Source organism: Oryx dammah, unplaced genomic scaffold, assembly GCF_014754425.2.
Source record: "Oryx dammah isolate SB20612 unplaced genomic scaffold, SCBI_Odam_1.1 HiC_scaffold_1, whole genome shotgun sequence".
NCBI classification, from domain to species: Eukaryota; Metazoa; Chordata; class Mammalia; order Artiodactyla; family Bovidae; genus Oryx; species Oryx dammah.
The window spans coordinates 63,747,628-63,767,419 of NW_024070185.1; the positions used below are offsets into that span (position 1 = coordinate 63,747,628).

Here is a 19,792-nt window from a genome sequence, read left to right on the forward strand (position 1 = left end):
GTCCACTCCTTCCTTTGAAGAAGTTTGAAACCTGCTGGATTTTTAACCAAGTCAGTGGTGAAAAGTTTGCTCAAGAAAGACATATGTAATATGACCAGGCATTAAAAAAACTGAGCAGTGGATCGAACACTGGGCTGGTAGCCAGGTCTCCTGGGTTCTAGTCTTAGTTTTAACAGACTTGTTGTAAGACCCTAAGCAGGTTACTTGCTTCACCAGAAATTTAGTTTCCTTCTTCATAAAATGAGAAGGTTGGATTTGGCAATTGATGGGCTTCCCTGGTAGCTCAGCTGTTAAAGAATCCGCCTGCACTGCAGGAGACCTGGGTTTGATTCCTGGGTTAGAAAGGTTTCCTCTAGGAGGGATAGGAATCCACTCCAGTATTCTTGCCTTGAGAATCTCCATGGACAGAAGAGCTTGGCTGGCTAGTCTATGGGGTCGCAAAGAGTCAGACACGACTGAGCGACTAAGCACGACACACAGCAAAGCCCCTTGCAGCGCCATCATTCTGTGATTCCAGGAAGAGTCTCATGGTACATAAGGTATTTCCTGGGAGCAAGTGCTTTCAGCATTGCCTTTACCTCCCAGGTTTCTATTTAGTGTTACTTTCTGATACACCAGAGGGGGCACTAAAGAGTTCCCACAACTTTGCAGCCTCCAGTATTTATTCCAAAAGAGTAGCTTCTGGATCAATAAATTTGGTTCACCTTACTGCACTCAGTGACATCAAAAACAAACAGAAACTGATTTTTCAAAAAGCTGGAACCTGGAATCTAAGGTTCTGCCATAAAGTTCACATGTAGCATTTTAAATTCTATCTTCCTTGCTTCCTTTCAGTTATATATCTATAGGAGATGGTACCAACATTTTACCAATATTATAGGAAAAACCATCACTTTTCCCCTCTTTCTCTTCCCTGCTGCCCACTCCCCAGTTTCACATCGTGTTACCAAAAACTCTCATTTAAGATGCAAATTCCCATGCCTCATTCCCAGCTGTTTTGGTTTGGATCTACATTGAAGCAAGTCTAGAAATCAGCATTTTTTAATGTATTTATTAATTTTTAAAAACAAAAGATGAATATTTTTAATGATGAAATGTACAATTCACAAAGAAGATAGACATCATAAACCATTAGACACCTAACAACAAAGAAACAAAGATACCTAAAGCAAAAATCAGAAGAAATATGAGGGAAAAGAAAAAATATATATAATCATAGTGTGACATATTAACTTAGAAATCTGCATTTTTAAGTCATATTCTAGCAATTCTGATGCCACTGGTCTGAGGTCGAGGGTTTAAACCCTGAGATTGAATCATTCTGTCCTGTGCATGCATGCCTCTGGGGAGGGATCTGTGGGAGAGACCAAAGTGGAGTTACAACTAGACTGCCAGTAATTAGCATAATTATAGCCAATCCTGCATGTGCAGGAGCCAAGCTGAATCAGCAATATGACTATTATCTATCAGGCAGGCAGCAAAGGATTAAGTCAGTAATCAACTCCATGAGGGCAGATACCATGTAGGCCGCATTCATCAGGTTTTCTCCAGTGTCCAGCCAAGGAATGGCCTTGGTTTTGTGCTAAGAAATACTTGCTGAGTGAATGAATGAATGAAGTTATTTCTCTAAAAAACACTGCTAAAAAGACATTAACATGTTACTGCAATGGGCCAAGAGAGAGAAATATGTGGCAAGAGATTTAAAATTAAAGGAGAGTTAAGATTGAGTTAAGGTCCATCTAAAATTCAGAATTAGTTATACCTAACACTGGTTGGGATCCTCTTATATTCAGGCACTGTGCATAGACTTTCAAATTCTTTATTTTATTTAATTCCCACAACATTCTTTGGAGGTAGCAATTAAAATTCCTGTTTTATAGATAAGGATAAGGAAATGCAGAAAGATTAAAGGAGTGCCCAAGGCTCCACAGAGAAGTGGTGCTAACTAGAAGTCCCAGGGTGCCGTTCATGAGAAAAGAATGGGATCACTGTGGACATAATATAAACTATCAGGATGGATTGAGAAATAGCCCTCTACAGCCCCACTGCTAAAAGCGGAGAATGTAGTAGAAAACAAGGACTCTTTTTACTTTAGACCATTGTTCAGTTTATGATTGATTTCTGGCGCTTGAGAGGACTTGGTGTTTTTAGAGTCTGCATGATGGAATTGTAGTGTCTAACCTCGGGCCTTATCAGTTTTCGACATTTAAGAAAATGAAAGAGAAGTCCTGGCAAAGGAGCACTGAAGGGAACAGTCTCGTGTTCAAGGCACAGAGAGACAGGGCACTGGGCTTCACTTCCAGCATCCCCAGGGCAAGCCAGAAACTGCTTCTAACCCTAAGAGAGCAGACACCCTACTCTGAGCATCTCCAGGGCTGAGGCTTACCAGGGAAGTCAGCAGACCACTAGCCGTGGTTGTTTATCCACGGGTTGTTCATTGAGAGTATCTGGGCGGGTTTCACAGCACCATGCTGGGTTGGTGAAGGCTGCCCAAAGCTGTGTGGGTACCGGTGCATTATGATGTTATCCCACTGGACAGATTGAACAGACCTATTTTTGTGTCTCTATCCTCACCCCCCGACGACTTTCTTTCGTAGGTCAAACACTGCTGAAGATAAGTTTGTGTTCTGCAATGGACTTGTCCTGCATCGACTTCAGTGCCTTCGTGGATTTGGGGAGTGGCTCGACTCCATTAAAGACTTTTCCTTAAGTTTGCAGAGCCTGAACCTTGATATCCAAGCCTTAGCCTGCCTGTCAGCACTGAGCATGGTCACAGGTAAGTGCCACCCTGACATGACGTGAAGGGACTGTGTCTCCCCCTCTCTCTTTTCCTGGCTTATGTTTGATTCTGGCTTTGGAAATGATTGCCCCACTTTGCTGAAATCCACTGAATTTGTTGCTTAGATGCTAAGTCATGTCTGACTCTTTGCAACCCCATGGACTGTAGCCCACCAAGCTTCTCTGTTCATAGGCTTTCCCAGGCTAGAATACCGGAGTGGGTTGCCATCTCCCTCTCCAGGGCATCTTCCCAACATAGGGATCGAACCCATGCCTCCTGTATTGGCAGGTGGATTCTTTACCACTGAACCACCAGGGAAGTCCCCCAGTAGGTTTATCATAGTCTAAAACAGGAGACACACAGCTGCAACTTATTGTCATGAACTTCCAGGAAGGAGAATTCCCAGTGGGTTTGGTTATTGTCAGGAAACCCAGTTATATGAAAATCTAAATTTCCACAGGGTCACTGTGGGCAGTTGGACTCACTGATTCAGGGTTATTTTTACAGGAGCTTTTGAAGGAAGATTACCTTAACCAGCCTGGTCCTGTGGGGCAGAGGGGTAGGTCTTCGCTTCTCCCCAGACCTTAGGTAGTAACCCAAAGTAAAACCAAAGAATTACATACACATAAAACACACATTTATTTATTTACAGCTCTATTTAGCAGCTTTAATTGGCAGAGGACTGAGGAAAATGGGTATTCATATATAGCAAAAATGGTTCAACTCAACTACTTTAAGGGTTTAAACCAGAAGCCTAGAACATATTCAGCTTCTCTGCGATGCCTTTCTCCCCTTAGATGTGTCTTCCTGTCTTTCTTTTGGAAGATAAATGATTCCAAGGCAGAATGACAAAGAAAAACAAAGGCACAGTGGATAAGAAAGGGCACACCATCTCCCTATAGCTGCCTGAGGCCCCAGCTCCCCTCTGCCTCTTCATACTTCCAAAGTTTCCTGTTCGATCTCATCCTTCTTGTTCAAACTGGCGCCTGGTGAGGTAGTGACAGTAGATGGAGGCTCCAGAAGAGGCTAGCCAGAGCGGGTTTCACCTCCCATCCTTTTCATCAGACTCAAGTACAGGCTAGGTCATTGGACTGAGGATTAAGTTTCAGATTCTTGACACGCTCTTGGCTGTGGAAAACATTTTTTTTTGGCTGGTGATGCGTTTCACAGGGGGCCAAATGCATCCTGGGGCACACATGGGCCCTTTTTTCTGATGCATCAGAAATATACTTACACACACCTCCTTGGGACATCTCCTGTTAGCTATAGTGAGATGTGTCTGAGTACATTAACAGACTAAGCTGGTTCATCATCTAATGGTTTACATAAAGGCCAAGAAGAGTAAAGGTGTGTGCAATGGGAGGAACGAGACACCAGTTCCCTCAGGATTCCAAGTGGAAAGTGACTCCTCCTGGTCTTTGGTCCTGAATGAGAAGTCTCCCTGCCAGAGGCTTCCAAGGAAACCATTGACCAAAAAAAACAAAAAACAGTCTCCAAGATGATGGATTTGATTAAGAGGTCTTTCAAATGGCACACATAAGGGAGCACCTGAAGAAAATAAACACATTGAAGGCACAAACGTTTCACTCCAGCAGGACTGGAATGAACCTGGTTCAAAGGCTAGCTTTCAACTGAAGCTCTCCAGTTCAGTTTTAAAATCATTCAGCTCTTCCTAGGACAGCTAAATCTTCAAAGCTAGAAAGTATGAAATTTAGTTAATTTAGAAAAACAGACACAAAAACCAGAGCCAGCTAACCTTTGCTTTCAGTAAATAAAGCCAACACATTGCACATCTCTATGGAAATGAGTTTTGAGTATAGTTCATCGACAAGTATTCCCTGACCTAGGCACTCTGCTGCAATTCAGTGGGTTTTCAGAGATGGTAACACATATCCCTGGAAGAGATAGAGCACACAAAAGAATCTATGTGATACAAAGTCTTGAGTGCCAAGGGGGGGTTGTGAGAGTAGGTACAAGGTGCTGAGAGACCCATGGTGGGAGACGGTCATCTCAAAAGAGGTAGTGTAAAAGAATCTAAAAAAGAGTGAATACCTGTATACGTATAACAGAGTCAACTTGCTGTACACTTAAAACTAACACAACATTGTAAATCAACTATACTCCATTAAAAAAAATTTTTTTTAAGATGTAAATATATCCAAACCAGGAGAAAAAAAAAAAGAGGCAGCATGAGCTGGTCTTTGATAAAAACATAGGATATCTCCAGGCAAAAATGGAAGGAGTGAGAATTCTAGGCATAAATATAAATTTGCTAAAGCCATTGAAAATGTGGCTGTCATACATTTCAGGTCTAAAAACCAGAGTGGTGGGAAGTGAGACAGGTGTGATAGGTTAAGGTAAGGCATGGCATGGAGAACCTTTCACACTTGGATGAGAAGGTTGGGGTTTATCTTGAGAGCAGTGGGGATCCACAGAGAGAAGCATCATGGCCAGGCTTGCATTTTAGAAAAGTCTACCCTGACAGCTCCAAAATTACTGCAGATGGTGACTGCAGCCATGAAATTAAAAGACACTTACTCCTGGGAAGGAAAGTTAGGACCAATCTAGACAGCAAATTCAAAAGCAGAGACATTACTTTGCCAACAAAGGTCTGTCTAGTCAAGGCTATGGTTTTTCCAGTGGTCATGTATGGATGTGAGAGTTGGACTGTAAAGAAAGCTGAGTGCCAAAGAATTGATGCTTTGGAACTGTGGTGTTGGAGAAGACTCTTGAGAGTCCCTTGGACTGCAAGGAAATCCAGCCAGTCCATTCTAAAGGAGATCAGTTCTTTGGAAGGATTGATGCTAAAGCTGAAAGTCCAACACTTTAGCCACCTCATGCGAAGAGTTGACTCATTGGAAAAGACTCTGATGCTGGGAGGGATTAGGGGCAGGAGGAGAAGGGGACAACAGAGGATGAGATGGCTGGATGGCATCACCGACTCGATGGACATGAGTTTGAGTGAACTCCGGGAGTTGGTGATGGTCAGGGAGGCCTGGCGTGCTGTGATTCATGGGGTCGCAAAGAGTCGGACACGACGGAGCAACTGAACTGAACTGACCCTGACAGCTGGTTTTGAGCACAGATTTTAGCAGGAAAGAGACTAAGAGGGAAAAAGCCAGTCCAGGTATGAAAGTTTGGTTTAAGAGGAGATCCTGAGGCTGACATCTTTTTTTGTTTCACCCTTTAAGTAGAAATTAATAGACAACAGTGAGGTCACAGCATGTGGGTGCCAGGCAATCCCAGCCTGGAGAGATTGGCAGTTCAGTGTGGAGAACACAGACTAGGAATTAGGAGAAGGTGGTGCTAGTCCCATCTCTGCCTGCAGTTTGCTGTGTGTACAGTAGATATAGATGCTTTGCTGCTGCAGCTGTTTAGTCAGTAAGTTGTGTCCAACTCTTTGTGACCCCACGGACTGTAACCCGCCAGGCTTCTCTTTGCATGGGATTTCCCAGGCAAGAATACTGGAGTGGGTTGCAATTTCCTTCTCCAGGGGATCTTCCCAACCCAGGGATCAAACTCACATCTCCTGCACTGCAGGCAGATCCTTTGCCACTGAGCCACCTATAGCTGCTCAGCCTCTGCCCATTAATGTGGAGACTTGCTCAGGGAGGAAGCAGGTTGGCATGGCAGAAATTACAAGGATTTTGGAGACCACCACCCCAGGTTTGAATCTGGGATCCCGTATTTAATAAGTGCATGCTACTGAGAAATGCATTTCTCTGAACTCAGTTTCCCCATCTGTAAAATGGAGATAATATCTATTCCTTCTGGTGGCAGCAAGGATGACAGATAACTAGGTTTGTGATGTAGCCAAACTGGTTTCAGAACAGGTGCTCTCTCCACTTCTCTTCCATCCTGGAGGGATGGTGACAGGGACTCCCTCAAATCAGGCACATGCCTGCCCTTTCCACAAACCCCAGCAGTCCAAAATCAAACTCGGAAGCATGAGGAAACAGATGGTAGCCTTAGAAGGCAGTGTGTTTGGTGAATATCTCCTAGGATGCTGGAGAGTGGCTTGAAGAAAGACAGTGATATTAAAGAAATTCGGCTGCACTTACCAGGCACTGACAGAGGGCCCAGTCCTTGATGGGGTGCTTCCAGGTCCTGCTGTCAGTCCCACGGCCTGTGCAGAGCTGGTTGTTATAGGTGCTGTAGTTATAATACACAAGAAAAACAAGGCCTCTTCTCTCATTTCTGGATCTCACAGAACTCTGTCTGTGATTTGCTGGTTGGGAGAGGGGTTGAAATGTGTGAAAACTTCAGGAAATGGCAGAAAAGGCAGTGCCTGAGCACCAGCAGTGCACATTGCCATGCATATTAATTTTCATTTGGACGTGGGCTTCCCTGAAATCTTGACCTCTGAGAAAGCTCCATTGATCATAAAAGGTGATTGTGGAATATCAGTTGGGCTATTGGCAGGTGAAAATTTGTCCCCAAATTGTCTGCTCCAAACCACACAGAACTTATCAAAAGGAAATGGGGTTTTAGACATTTAACCAGTCTTGCTTCCAGGAAAGTTATTAAGAATCTGTACGACATTGGTAGTTTGTACAAACATAACATTTTTTCCTAATTCTTTTTATTTTTTTTTTCCTCCTCCACTTCTGTCTCTGTGCCCTGATAAAAAAACTAGGTGGCGAGGTGGGGCAGGAAATGGTTTTTTTCAGATCACTCTACTTTCTCGCAGTAAAAGGAAGTTCCCCACAGTTGTGGTTGTCACATGTTTTTACGTCCTCACTTTATCTACCCTAACCACTCCTATATTCCTGACATAGGAGTAATGGAAATACTTTGCATCTGATAGAATACCAATGAGGTGATATCTAGTTGCAGTTAATTATGTGTAATAAATAAGAAGCCCCCGCCCAAATAAAAAGTTAGTATGGAATTACCATTTTATAAGTATTGTTCACTAAATAAATATTGAGGCCCTACTATATGTGGGGCATGGTGACAGTCCCTAGGGATGCAAAGATGAGCCATGTGTGAATTCTGCTGTCAGAATTCACAGCAGAAAAGTGTATGGTCTACTAGGAAGTCATATGTGTTGATATAGTGAACTCAGTGTATGTTAATGAGTGCTCAGGTGCTTAAAAGGGATTGATTCAGGGCAAGGGAAGTTCAGATTACTGCTAGCACTTTGGGGGTAAAGGAAAATGGAGGTACTGGTCATGCATGGCTTCCCAAGGAGATGGCATCGAGAAATGAGACCATTTAGAGGAAGGACATTCCGCTGTGCAGTGGAGGAAACTGCATAGCAGGGGCATGGCAGCGGAACTCTTCACATTCTGGGGAAAGCAAGGAGCTGGAGTTGCATTAGGTATTTTTTAATTTTTTTCCTTTTCTTAAAGATTTTATTGGAGCATAGTTGATTTACAGTGTTGTGTTAGTTTCAGGTGTACAGCAAAGTGAATCAGCTATACACATACATATATCTACTGTTTTTCAGATTCTGTTCCCATATAGGCCATTATGCTATACAGTAAGTCTTTTAAATCCTGTATGTAATCTCAGTAGAAAAAACAGAAAAACTAAAAGAGTACAAGCTACTGCACTTGATGATGCTATATCTTAGAAAGAGCATGAAAAAGAAGACATGAATCCACTGTGGGCCAAGGACTCCCTGCTTCTGATGGTGAGAGCTGAGAGCATGTCCTGTACTCTGGGAAAATTTAAAGAATTTTCAGGGAAAAATATTTGATTCTATGTATTATTTATCTTATGGCTTATGATTATGACCTAACCGCAGAGTAAAATGCATTTCCCATAGAGTGAAAGGGGCTTCCCTGGTAGCTCAGCTGGTAAAGAATCGACCTGCAATGCAAGAGCTGCTAAGTCACTTCAGTCATGTCCGACTCTGTGTGACCCCATAGACAGCAGCCCACCAGGCTCCCCCGTCCCTGGGATTCTCCAGGCAAGAATACTGAGTGGGTTGCCATTTCCTTCTCCAATGCATGAAAGTGAAAAGTTTAAGTGAAGTCGCTCAGTCATATCCAACTCTTAGCGACCCTGTGGACTGCAGCCTACCAGGCTCTTCCGCCCATGGGATTTTCCAGGCAAGAGTACTGGAGTGGGGTGCCATTGCCTTCTCTGGCAATGCAAGAGACCTGGATTCAATTCCTGGATCAGGAAGATCCCTTGGAGAAGGAATCAGCTACCCACTCCAGGATTTGTGGTCTTCCCTGGTGGCTCAGATGGTAAAGAATCCACCTGCAATGCAAGAGACCTGGGTTCAATCCCTGGGTTGGGAAATCCCTTGGAGGAGGGCATGGCAACCCACTCCAGTATTCTTGCCCGGAGAATCCAATGGACAGAGGAGCCTGGCAGGCTACAGTCCATGGGGTCGCAAAGAGTTGGACACAACTAAGTGACTAAGCACAACACGTAGAGTAAAAAGGGAAGAAGATTGGAAAGGCAGTTTTAGACCAGATAGTAGAGAGAATCTTGAGTGCCCAAATGCCATTTTGCAAGACACCACATTAAATCAATGTTCCCCGTGGCTTTCATTCCCTACTCATGTCTTCCATCAGGTAGAAACTATTCTTTTCTTTCTGTAGTCTTTCTCTTTTGTCTTATGGGAACGTGAGCTTGAGATTGAGGAGGGGGCAGAAAGCAGTGAAACAGTGACATGGCAGAACCCAGTAGCACCTGTCTTCTCAGAGCTCCCCTGTTCACTCCAAATGGTTACCTGGTTACTCTGTTTTTCTGTCACATATAGCCATCAGCTACATTGCAAGAAAACTAAATGTAAAACTTGGCAGGATTATATTAAAAAAAAAAAAAAGAAAAACAGTAGTGGAGAAGGGATGTCATGAGAGTTGGAGATTGGAGGACTGGGTTCAAGTCTTCACCATGCTTACTTCCTAACTGTGCAATTTGGGGCAAGTTCCTTATCCTCTCTGAATCTCAGTTTTCTCGTTTTTCACAGGGATAATGATGTCTACGTGTAGGTTTCTTATAAAGATTGAATGACTTAATGTGTACTTTACAGAAAAAAAACTTGACAAATCTTTATTATTATTACCCTAAGTGGCACACATTTCACTTCCAAGAAGAGCTGGCAGTTCTAAGAATCCATAAGTCACTTCAGTGGTGTTTGACTCTTTGCAATGCTATGGCCTGTAGCCAGCCAGGCTCCTCTGTCTGTGGGTTTTTCCAGGCAAGAATACTGGAGTGGGTTGCCATTTCCTACTCCAGGGGATCTTCCCGACCCAGGAATCGAACCCGCATCTCTCATGTCTCCTGCATTGACAGGTGGATTCTTTACCACTGGCACCACCTTTGAAGCCCCCCAAAATGTTGATGCTTCCCTACAGTTGTTTGTGCACATCACATTAAGCAATTTCTTTGTGTCTTTCTTTTCCAGCTAGATTCAGGATTTCTTAAGGGAAGGGGGAGGTTTATTCATCTTTATAATTACTTTAGCATTGAAAAGTGTCTGGCATAAGGTAAATATTGCTTGAATGAATGGGTTAATTGTGAATAGCAGAAAGTATCCCAAATTAGGAAAATCTGTGTTATTTATTTTTAGTCTATCACTTTGTTATTAGAAGATAGTCAGAATTCCTGAGAACTACCTTATTTTAATTCAGAGTGACTCTGTATTTATTGAACGTCTGCTATGTGCCAGGCATAAAATCCCTTATCCTTGAAGAGTCCGCGGTCTCACTGGGGAGACAGACACCTGCTCTAATAAATCAAAGACAGCCTGAAATGCACTATTACAGCCTGAGCACAGGTTGCTGACTGACTTGTGGTTTCCTGATCAGTGTGGGCTCAGCGTCTATGGGACTGCCCGTCAGGAAAAGATGTTATGACATGAGAAGTAGCAGTGAGATGACTTCCCAGAGAAAGAAGTAGAACTCCGAGCAGGAAGTCTTGTTTGTTAGTGGGTGTCTGAGTTACACACACATCTCTCCCTAGGTGCTCTCTTCTCCTTCCCCTTTGGCTGGGCCTATATTATTGTTGTTACTGAGTTGGCCTGTGCCAAGACCTGCTCAAAGTCAAAAGAAGTTACTTTTCCTTATTGAGGCTGCTAATGGTACCATCACTCATTTCCTTACCCCCTGATCCTTGCCATGAGGAAGAGGATTTGGCATTTCTTGTGTGGGCCTAAGAGGCAGAACTGTAAACTGTAGGAAGGCAAAATTTAGCTCAACATAAGGAAAGCTTCCTGAAAGACAGAACTATTTGAAATTGGAATAAGCAGCCATGGGGAGTGAGTTCCTGCCTTGAGTAGTGAGATGTACAGAGATTGAATGAACGCTAGTTGTATACTGTATCAAACATCTTATGGGGACTGGGATTGACTGTTAACAACAACTTCTTCAACTTTCACGTGCATGCAAATTATTGGACCTCTTGTTAAACTGCAAATAATAACCATACAATAGTGAGAAAGTGAGCAGCAGTCCATGGGGTTTACATTTAATGGAAGAAGCAGGCACTGGTCACAAAAAAAATATCTGATTTCAACCTGTTATATCCTTCAAAGGGAAAAAAAATAGAGAAAATACCATAGGAGAACAAGATCTAGATTGGGAGTAAAAAGGGAAGCTTCCTTGAAGAAATATTTGGTCTGTAATCTACAGGATGAATACATGTTAACCTGGTGAAGAGGGACGAACAGGAGCACAAAGCTAAATAGCTTCATTTTTTTCAATCAGTCTCTCCCCATCTCTCTCTGTTTCGTACCCTCTCCTTCCCTCCCTCCCATCCTTTCTCCCCACTGCCTACCTTCCTGCCTCCCTGCCTTCCTCTTTCTCCTAGCAGAGATGTCTACTGCATGGCTAGCTAGAATGCACAGGAATCCAGCAGTGTCTTTAGATACTAACACGAGGCAGGTTAGGAGTGCAATCTGTTGTTGCTCGCTTTGTTCACTGTTCTAACCCCAGTGGCTATAACACTGCTTGGCACAGAAAGTGAAAGTAGCTCAGTGGTGTCCAACTCTTTATGACCGCATGGACCATAGCCTGCCAGGATCCTCTGTCTGTGGGATTCTCCAGGCAAGAATACTGGAGTGGGTTGCCATTCCCTTCTCAAGGGGATTTTCCTGACTCAGGGGTCAAACCCAGGTCTGCCGCATTGTAGGCAGATTCTTTACTGTCTGAGCCACCAGGGGAGTTGTTGCTCGGCTTTGTACACTGTTCTAACCCCGGTGGCTATAACACGGCTTGGCACAGAACAGATACTCAAATATTTGTTGAAAGAAGCAATTAGTCAATTAGCTAATTAGATACACAGAAAGTAGGAGGGAGGTGCAGGGAGGCTGAGTTCATCTCAGGAAGAGAAGGGACATTCTAACAACGTTCAAGGCAACCAGGTATAATAGAAATATCCCTGAACTTGGCATGAAGAAAATTTGCCACTTGTTAACTTGGACCGTGGCAAATCACTTAACTCTCTGTGCCCTAACTTTCTTATTCATTGAATAAAAATTATCTCTGCCCTGCTTAGTTCATAGAGTTATGGTGAATAAAATAATAAAACAATAAAATAATCTAAGCTTTTAGAATGTAATGTAAAGTACTATTAAATATATTTTTATTATCAGGGTGTAAAAGTGAACTCCCAGTCTGGCTGGTGTCAGGCACTGTCTTTGTGGTATCTTGTAGTAGAGACTCTTGTCTTAGGAGAGAGTTTGAACTAAATGACTAAAATGCTTTCCAATTCATATATTCTATGGTTATGACACATAAATCCATATGTGTGGGCATGCATGCTCATTCTGACTCTTTGCAACCCTAAGGACTGGAGCCTGCCAGGCTCCTCTGTCCATGGAATTCTCCAGGCAAGAATACTGAAGTAGGTTGCCATTTCCTCCTCCAGGGGATCTTACCGACCTAGGGATCAAACCCACATCTCTGGCATCTCCTGCTTTGGCAGGCAGATTCTTTACAGAATCTGTATTTTAAAGTTTTGAATACATGAAGCTGAGTTAATACATATTGGATAAAAATGATGTAGATCAAAATGCAAGAAATACTGAGAAGCTTGCTTTATTTAATGGTGGAAGAAGATCTTAAACTGAAATCTGTATATAGGAAGGGGGAAAATCCGAATGTCTAATTTCCCCTATAATTTATGAACTCTCTATATCAGCTCTGCAGCCATGTTTACCAAGCTGCAAGAAGAAAGGGAGGTTCCCTTAAGCTAAAATGTCAGCGATTGGTGTTTTAAGGAATTTCAGATTATTGGGAAGGTCTCAGACACTTAGTGACTCCCTAGTGATTTGAAAATCTTATTGACTGCTGGCAGTAGTTTGCCTGGAGACTGAATTTTATTTCAACCCTTTTGAAAGAGTAAAGAAGCCACAAATCCAGTAGCTGTTCAACACAACAAAGAAGGTGCCTTTGGCTTCTAACAGGAGTGTCTCTGAATTCCTCAAGGAATTCCAGGCCTAGGGTTGATCCAGCTGGCAGGAGGTATCGATCTCCACTTGAATTCACTGAATAAATAATGGTTGCCATAGTTATCGAGCAGTCACAACTGGTTGGAGAGCAGGGAAAACTCTGAGGCACCTTCTGTGAGTTTGGCCATGAGAAAGTCTGGTTACAGGGTTCCATAATCAATCCCCTCCTGAAATCCAGCCCACACATTGCTCAGTTTCTTTCTTCTGATAATGAATATAGGATCCTGAATATAGTGCAAGACATGAGGCATGGAAGGGAAGGGAAAGCTTAAATCAATGGATTGGTATTTTATTCTGGGAAAAGCATCTCTCCCTGCATTATGAACCTAATTTGATATATCTCAGGATTTAATAGAATTTACTATCAGCAGGATGACTGTTTGATCATGTTACAGCAACGAAAAGGTTTCACAAAGGACCAAATCCCAGTTTGTTCTCTTTTAACATTGTTTGTTATAACAATACCATTAACCTGGATATTTTAAAAGAAAAGAGTGATCTGACAGTCTCATGAATATTTTCACTTTTCCGTTTCCATTCACTCTTCTCTGTGTGTGTTCAGTTGCTCAATTGTGTCTGACTCTTTGCAACCCCATGGACTGTAGCCCACCAGGCTCCTCTGTCCATAGAATTTTCCAGGCAAAAATACTGGAGTGGGTTGCCATTTCCCACTCCATTTACCTTTCTCTAGATATCAGAATAATTTTTGCATAGATGTAGCACAACTTAGATACCATTTTGTATTCCATTCTTTATTTAATGTAATAGTATATATTTTGCCATGTTGCTTCACAGCCTTCATGTCCTTTTTGATGTCTACGGAATCTTCCATTATGAGGACATACTGTTTTTTACTCAACACTTTCCCTATTTTTCTTCAGTGTACCCTTTTCTGGTTTTTTTTTAATTGCTTTACAGTGTTGTATTAGTTTCTGCTGTTCAGTAAAGTGAATCAAGCATTTGTACATATATCCCTTCCCCCTTGGGCCTCCCTTCTTCACCCGCATTCCACCCCTCTAATTTATCACAGAACACTGAACTGAACTCTCCACGCTATACGGTAGCTTCCCACTAGCTATCCATTTTATATATGGTAATGTATTTATGTCAAACCTAATCTCTGAGCACATCCCACCCTCCCCTTCCCCATCCTCCACATCCACACGCCAGTTCTCTACATCTGCATTTCTACTCCTGCCCTGCAAATAAGTTCATCTATGCAAATCTTCTAGATTCCAGGTGATGCCACCCCAAGTGTCTTCATGCATACAGTCTTACTCTTTTTGTTCAACATTTTCTTCAGACAAGTTCCCAAGAGTGGGATTACTTGGTCAGAGACTATGAACATTTTATAGCTTTTGCAATTTGCTGCCAAGTTTGCAGCCAGATTTTTTGCTCTTGAGGTAGACAATAGGCAGCCCTAGTGGTAAAGAATCTGCCTGCAATGCAAGAGACCTACCTGGGTTTGATCCCTGGGTTAAGAAGATTCAGGAAGATCCTCTGGAAAAGGGCATGGCTACCCACTTCAGTATTCTTGCCTGGAGAATTCCATGGACAGAGGGGCCTGGTGGGCTACAGTCCATGGGGTCGCAAAGAGCCAGACATGACTGAACGACTAAACACAGCACAGCACAGCATACTGGGAGAAAGAGTGCTTCCCAGGTGGCGCTAGTGCTAAAGAACCCGCCTGCCAGTGCAGGAGACATAAGAGATGTGAGTTTGATCCCTGGGTCAGGGAGATCCTCTGGAGTAGGAAATAGCAACCCACTCCAGTATCCTTGCCTGGAGAATTCCATGAACAAAGGAGCCTGTCGAGCTACAGTCCATGGAGTCTCAAAGAGTCAGACATGACTGAGCGACTTAGCATGCACATACTGAGAGATGAAAACTTTGACTGAGATAACAGAGGCCAATGTCTTCTTTCAGGAAAGAGGCTCTGAAATCTACACACTGAGGGAGAGCAAGCTGATTAGCACTGGATGTCAGGCTCCTTTTTGTTCACAGAGGATGCAACATTGATCTGGAGCCAGAGGACACAGGCTGCCTCAGATGACTGGGTTCAAATCCCAGGCAGTTGTGTGACTTTGGGAAAACCATTTAACCATCTATACAAAATAAGAGATCATACTATTTAACATAAGGATAATTTTATATATTATTTTATAAAATATAAGATTACTGGTGTTTGACTTTTCCATCTCCACAGACGAGAAACATGTGCCAGGTATAGGTCAGTAGGAGTATGGGAGTGGGGAGGGAGGGGATAAAGAAAAGAAAATCTAGATTCTTCTCAATGCTGGTTAGCATGAAAACACAAGAATGCACTTTGTATTGGGGCAGCTTTTGCATTCACAAATGCAAAATTACAGCCCCCACTACCAAGTGAGTCTGTCAGGATGGCAACATTTTTTCATTTACCTGGATGTGTGTCTGTGTTACTCTGAAAAGAGTTGCTTCCTCATGGGGCTTTTGTAAGACCTCAGTCAGATAATGTGTGCAAAATAGTAACCACCCTGTTATTCATTCACTGTGGCTCTGTGCTGGGAACTGTGTGCTTCATCTGTGTTATACGCCCAAGCTGGTCCTCCTAGAAAGTCTGAATTGGGTATGATTATTATCTTCATTTTGTAAGGAAATCATGGCTTAGAAGTTAAGGGACTCTAGGGGACACTGAGTAAGTGACAGGACTGAGATTCAATCCCTAGGGCTGTTTGATACTGTGTGCGTGCGTGCTAAGTCACTTCAGTGGTATCCGACTCTTTGCAACCCCATGGGCTATAACCCACCAGGTTCTTCTGTCCATGGGAATTCTCTTAGCAAGAACACTGGAGTGGGTTGCCATGCCCTCCTCCAGGGCATCTTCCCAACCCAGGAATCGAACCCGTGTCTTATGTCTCCTGCGTTGGCAGGCGGGTTCTCTACCACTTGCACCACCTGGAAAGCTGCATTTGATACTAAAGGCCATGAACTACTTCTAAGAGGGAGGGCACTATGGCTGTAAAATGCCACCCCAACTGGCAGAACAGGGCACAGGCCTCCGTTAGGGATTCAGGGTTTTTTAAGATGTAACTGCCTCCTAAATTTTCCTTTTTCTATCCCTCTACAGAACGACATGGGTTAAAAGAACCAAAGAGAGTGGAGGAGCTATGCAACAAAATCACAAGCAGCTTAAAAGAGCACCAGAGTAAGGGCCAGGCTTTGGAGCCCACTGAGCCCAAGGTCCTGCGTGCCCTGGTAGAACTGCGTAAGATCTGCACCCTGGGCCTCCAGCGCATCTTCTACCTGAAGCTGGAAGACTTGGTGTCCCCACCTTCCATCATCGACAAGCTCTTCCTGGACACCCTGCCTTTCTGAGCAGGAGCAGCCTGAGCAGGGAGCTGCCTCATCTGCTAGCAGCCGCTTGCTAAGTAGCAGAGGGAGGGGGTCTGGACACCTACCATTTTCTGTCCTTCCTTAAGAGAGAAAGCAAGCTCCTGTTGAAATGAAAGACTTTTTTTTTTTTTTTTTCTGGCACTTTTCCTTACATCTGAAAGCCAGAAAACTTGCAGAGTATTGTGTTGGGGTTGTGTTTTATATTTAGGTTTTGGGGTTGGGGTGGGAGGTGGGTATAGTTCATGAGGGTTTTCTAAGAAATTGCTAACAAAGCACTTTTGGACAATGCTATCCCAGCAGGAAAAAAAAAAGGATAATATAACTGTTTTAAAACTGTTTTGGGGGGATACAATTATAGTTGGTTTGTATTTAAAAACAAGAACAGCCGAGGGTTGTTCGCCAGGGTAGGATGTGTCTTGAGACTGATCCCTTTAGAATACACTTCTTGTATCAAGGGTATGTATGTGGTGCAAACAAAGCAGAAATTTCCTCTTCTTAGTTTCTTTCTTCCTTTATTTTATTTTAACAAATGGTGAAAGATGGAGGATTACCTATACATCAGACATAGCAAAATGATAATGGCTGTTCGCTTCCATATACAAGTGCAATTTTTAAAGTGCTGTCTTACTAAGTCTTGTTTATTAACTCTCCTTTATTTTGTATGGAAATAAAAAGGAGGCAGTCATGTTAGCAAATGACACATGCTAATTTTCCTAGCAGAGGCTCTGTCCACCTGCCCTGTAGAACCCTTCTCAGGTTTGGTCCATCCAAGATTTTAGGCCATTCTTGATGGATCCAGACCCCTGCCCTAACTGTCCAACTGTCCTAAAGAGGGCTCAGATTATAAGACGGATTGCCACACAGCGTCTTTTTTGTCATGTTTTGTAAATCCTGCCAGAGTTCCCTAAACTTGCTTCAGTTATAGAAACTGACTGGCATTCATTCAGAAGCCCCAGGAGCATTCAATAAGTTTCAAGTATATTGAACCCTAGATGAGAACATGCAAATAAGTAGGAATGGATCATACAGGGTAAGCACCAGGGATAATAAGGTTTTTTAAAGTATATATAATTTAATTTTTGTTATTGGTTAATGAGACAATTTTGGAGAACAGGCAAGTCTTATTATAAAAAAAAATAGTGTGAATGTAAGTACTAGAAAGAATTAGTGGGCTGCGTTTCAACATTCCGTGTTCGTACTCCCTTTTGTATGTTTATACTGTTAATGCCATATTATTATGAGATAATTTGTTGCATAGTGTCCTTATTTGTATAAACATTTGTATGCACGTTATATTGTAATAGCTTTGCCTGTATTTATTGCAAGACCACCAGCTCCTGGAAGCTGAGTTACAGAGTACTTAAATGGGATGTTCACAGTGAACTTGGATACACCACTTAGAAATTAAATAAGCAAATATATATATAAATATAGCAGGTTACATATATATTTATAATGTGTCTTTTTATTAACCATTTGTAAAATAAATGTTACTTTCCATGCGGTTATTTTATGGTTCATTTGCAGTGACTTTTAAGGCAGTACTGTTTAGCACTTTGATATTAAAATTTTGCTTATGTTTTGCTAAATTCAAATAATGTTTGAAGATTTTTAGGTCTAAAAGTAACTTTATATTATATATATATACTCTGTATCAAGTCAAAATATCTTTGGCCATTTTGCTAAGAAACAAACTTTGAATGTCAAACTGATGTCATAGTAGTTTTTGTTAGCTTTAAATCATTTTTGCTTTAGTCTTTTTAAAGGAAACATATCAAAACTATGCTGTTTATATTGTCATTAAATTATACAATCAAACAAATGCCAAATGATTGCCTAATTGCTGCAAAGGAGAGACCAGATAGCAAATCGTATATGTTTTTTTCCAAGTGTCATTCTGATATTTGATCTTGTATTATGTTTGTGTGAGCTTTTGTGAGAGATTATTTTTATATTAATATCAAGATGATAGGATCTGGAATGTTAGGATCTTGGAATGTTAGAAGGGGCCTGACTTGTCAACTAGTTCAACCCTCCCTGAAATTCATAGAGAAGAGAACTGAGGCCCAGCAAAAGGCAGAGTTATGCAAGATCAAACAGCTGGTAACAAAATCAAGACTAGGACCTAATTCTTCTTTCCATGGTCTTCTTACTTAATTTACTGCATCTACAGGAAAACAGGCTTTTAAAAATAACCACTAATACTTACATTTTACCATGAGTAAAGTAGTACTTTTGCAGTAATTGTTTGAGTTTATATGCAGACACAATAGACATTACTAAATATCAGGAAAGCTAACATTTCATACAAGGTAGCTTCAGACCAAATTCAAGTTGAATTTGAATAAATTAGAAATGCTGTGCATACATATAACCCTTTTGTGCACTGTTAGTCTTAGAATGTTAATCCTTGTTTTTCGTCATGTCTTTAAAGGAGAAACAAAACAAAAAACCAGAGCCCTAGAGAAATGCTGTCACTGTTTCTTTTTACACCCACTGGATTTAAGGAAAAGACTTTTTAGTTGATATTGATTGGTTGGAAGGAATGAAGAAGGTTTTTAGTTATAGGTCCAGACACTAGTGCTGAAAATAAAGATTATAGCCAGTGTTCTTCTGTCTTCCATAGTTACCACAACTATGAGAGCCCCCAGACCCCCACCAAGTCATCTATCAATTCAGCTCTCTCTTTTTTTTGGTCTTAATGTTGACACACAAGTTTATACAGAGTGGATGACCGAACTAGCTCAGAAGAGGACAGCAAAGAATTAAAGCAGGTGATCTTCCCTTGTGGGAGAGCTCTCTCAGTGCTAATATGCCTTCTGTTGGCAGAAATCAGGAATCCACCAGCTGTTAATGGAGAGTGCCTTGCTTCCATTTCAGACGGCAGAGTTTTCCAAAGTTTCTCTGCTCCTCTAACAGCATTGCTCTTTAGTGGGTGTTAACCTTGTGTTTGAAAGAAATGCTCTTGTACATTAACAATGTAAATTTAAATGATTAAATTAAATTACATTTTATCAATGGCTACTGGTCTGTTGAATAAGCACGCTTCATTTAACAGTATTTTCTTAATCATTTATATAATGGTATTTGCTGTGAACTCTTAAAGTGAAGAAAGTGAAAGTGTTAGTAACTTAGTCATGTCCAACTCTTTGCAACCCCATGTGAACTCTTAAACATATCTCAAATGGATTTTTTAAAGGCTTACTAGTGCTGAAAAATTAATAGGC

At 41.9% G+C, this 19,792-nt stretch overlaps 1 protein-coding gene across 2 annotated transcripts in view; it reads left to right on the forward strand.

Moving 5' to 3' along the window:
- The window catches only part of NR4A3 (nuclear receptor subfamily 4 group A member 3), a 42,418-nt gene extending 22,831 nt beyond the window's left edge, over nucleotides 1-19,587 (forward strand). For both annotated transcript variants that reach the window (XM_040238962.1, XM_040238970.1), the window contains 2 exons: nucleotides 2,598-2,776; nucleotides 16,300-19,587. In XM_040238962.1, coding sequence (XP_040094896.1) covers nucleotides 2,598-2,776; nucleotides 16,300-16,547 — 427 coding nt within the window. In that variant the 3' untranslated portion in view covers nucleotides 16,548-19,587. The remainder of the gene's footprint in view (nucleotides 1-2,597; nucleotides 2,777-16,299) is intronic.
- Nucleotides 19,588-19,792: the final 205 nt, after the last annotated feature.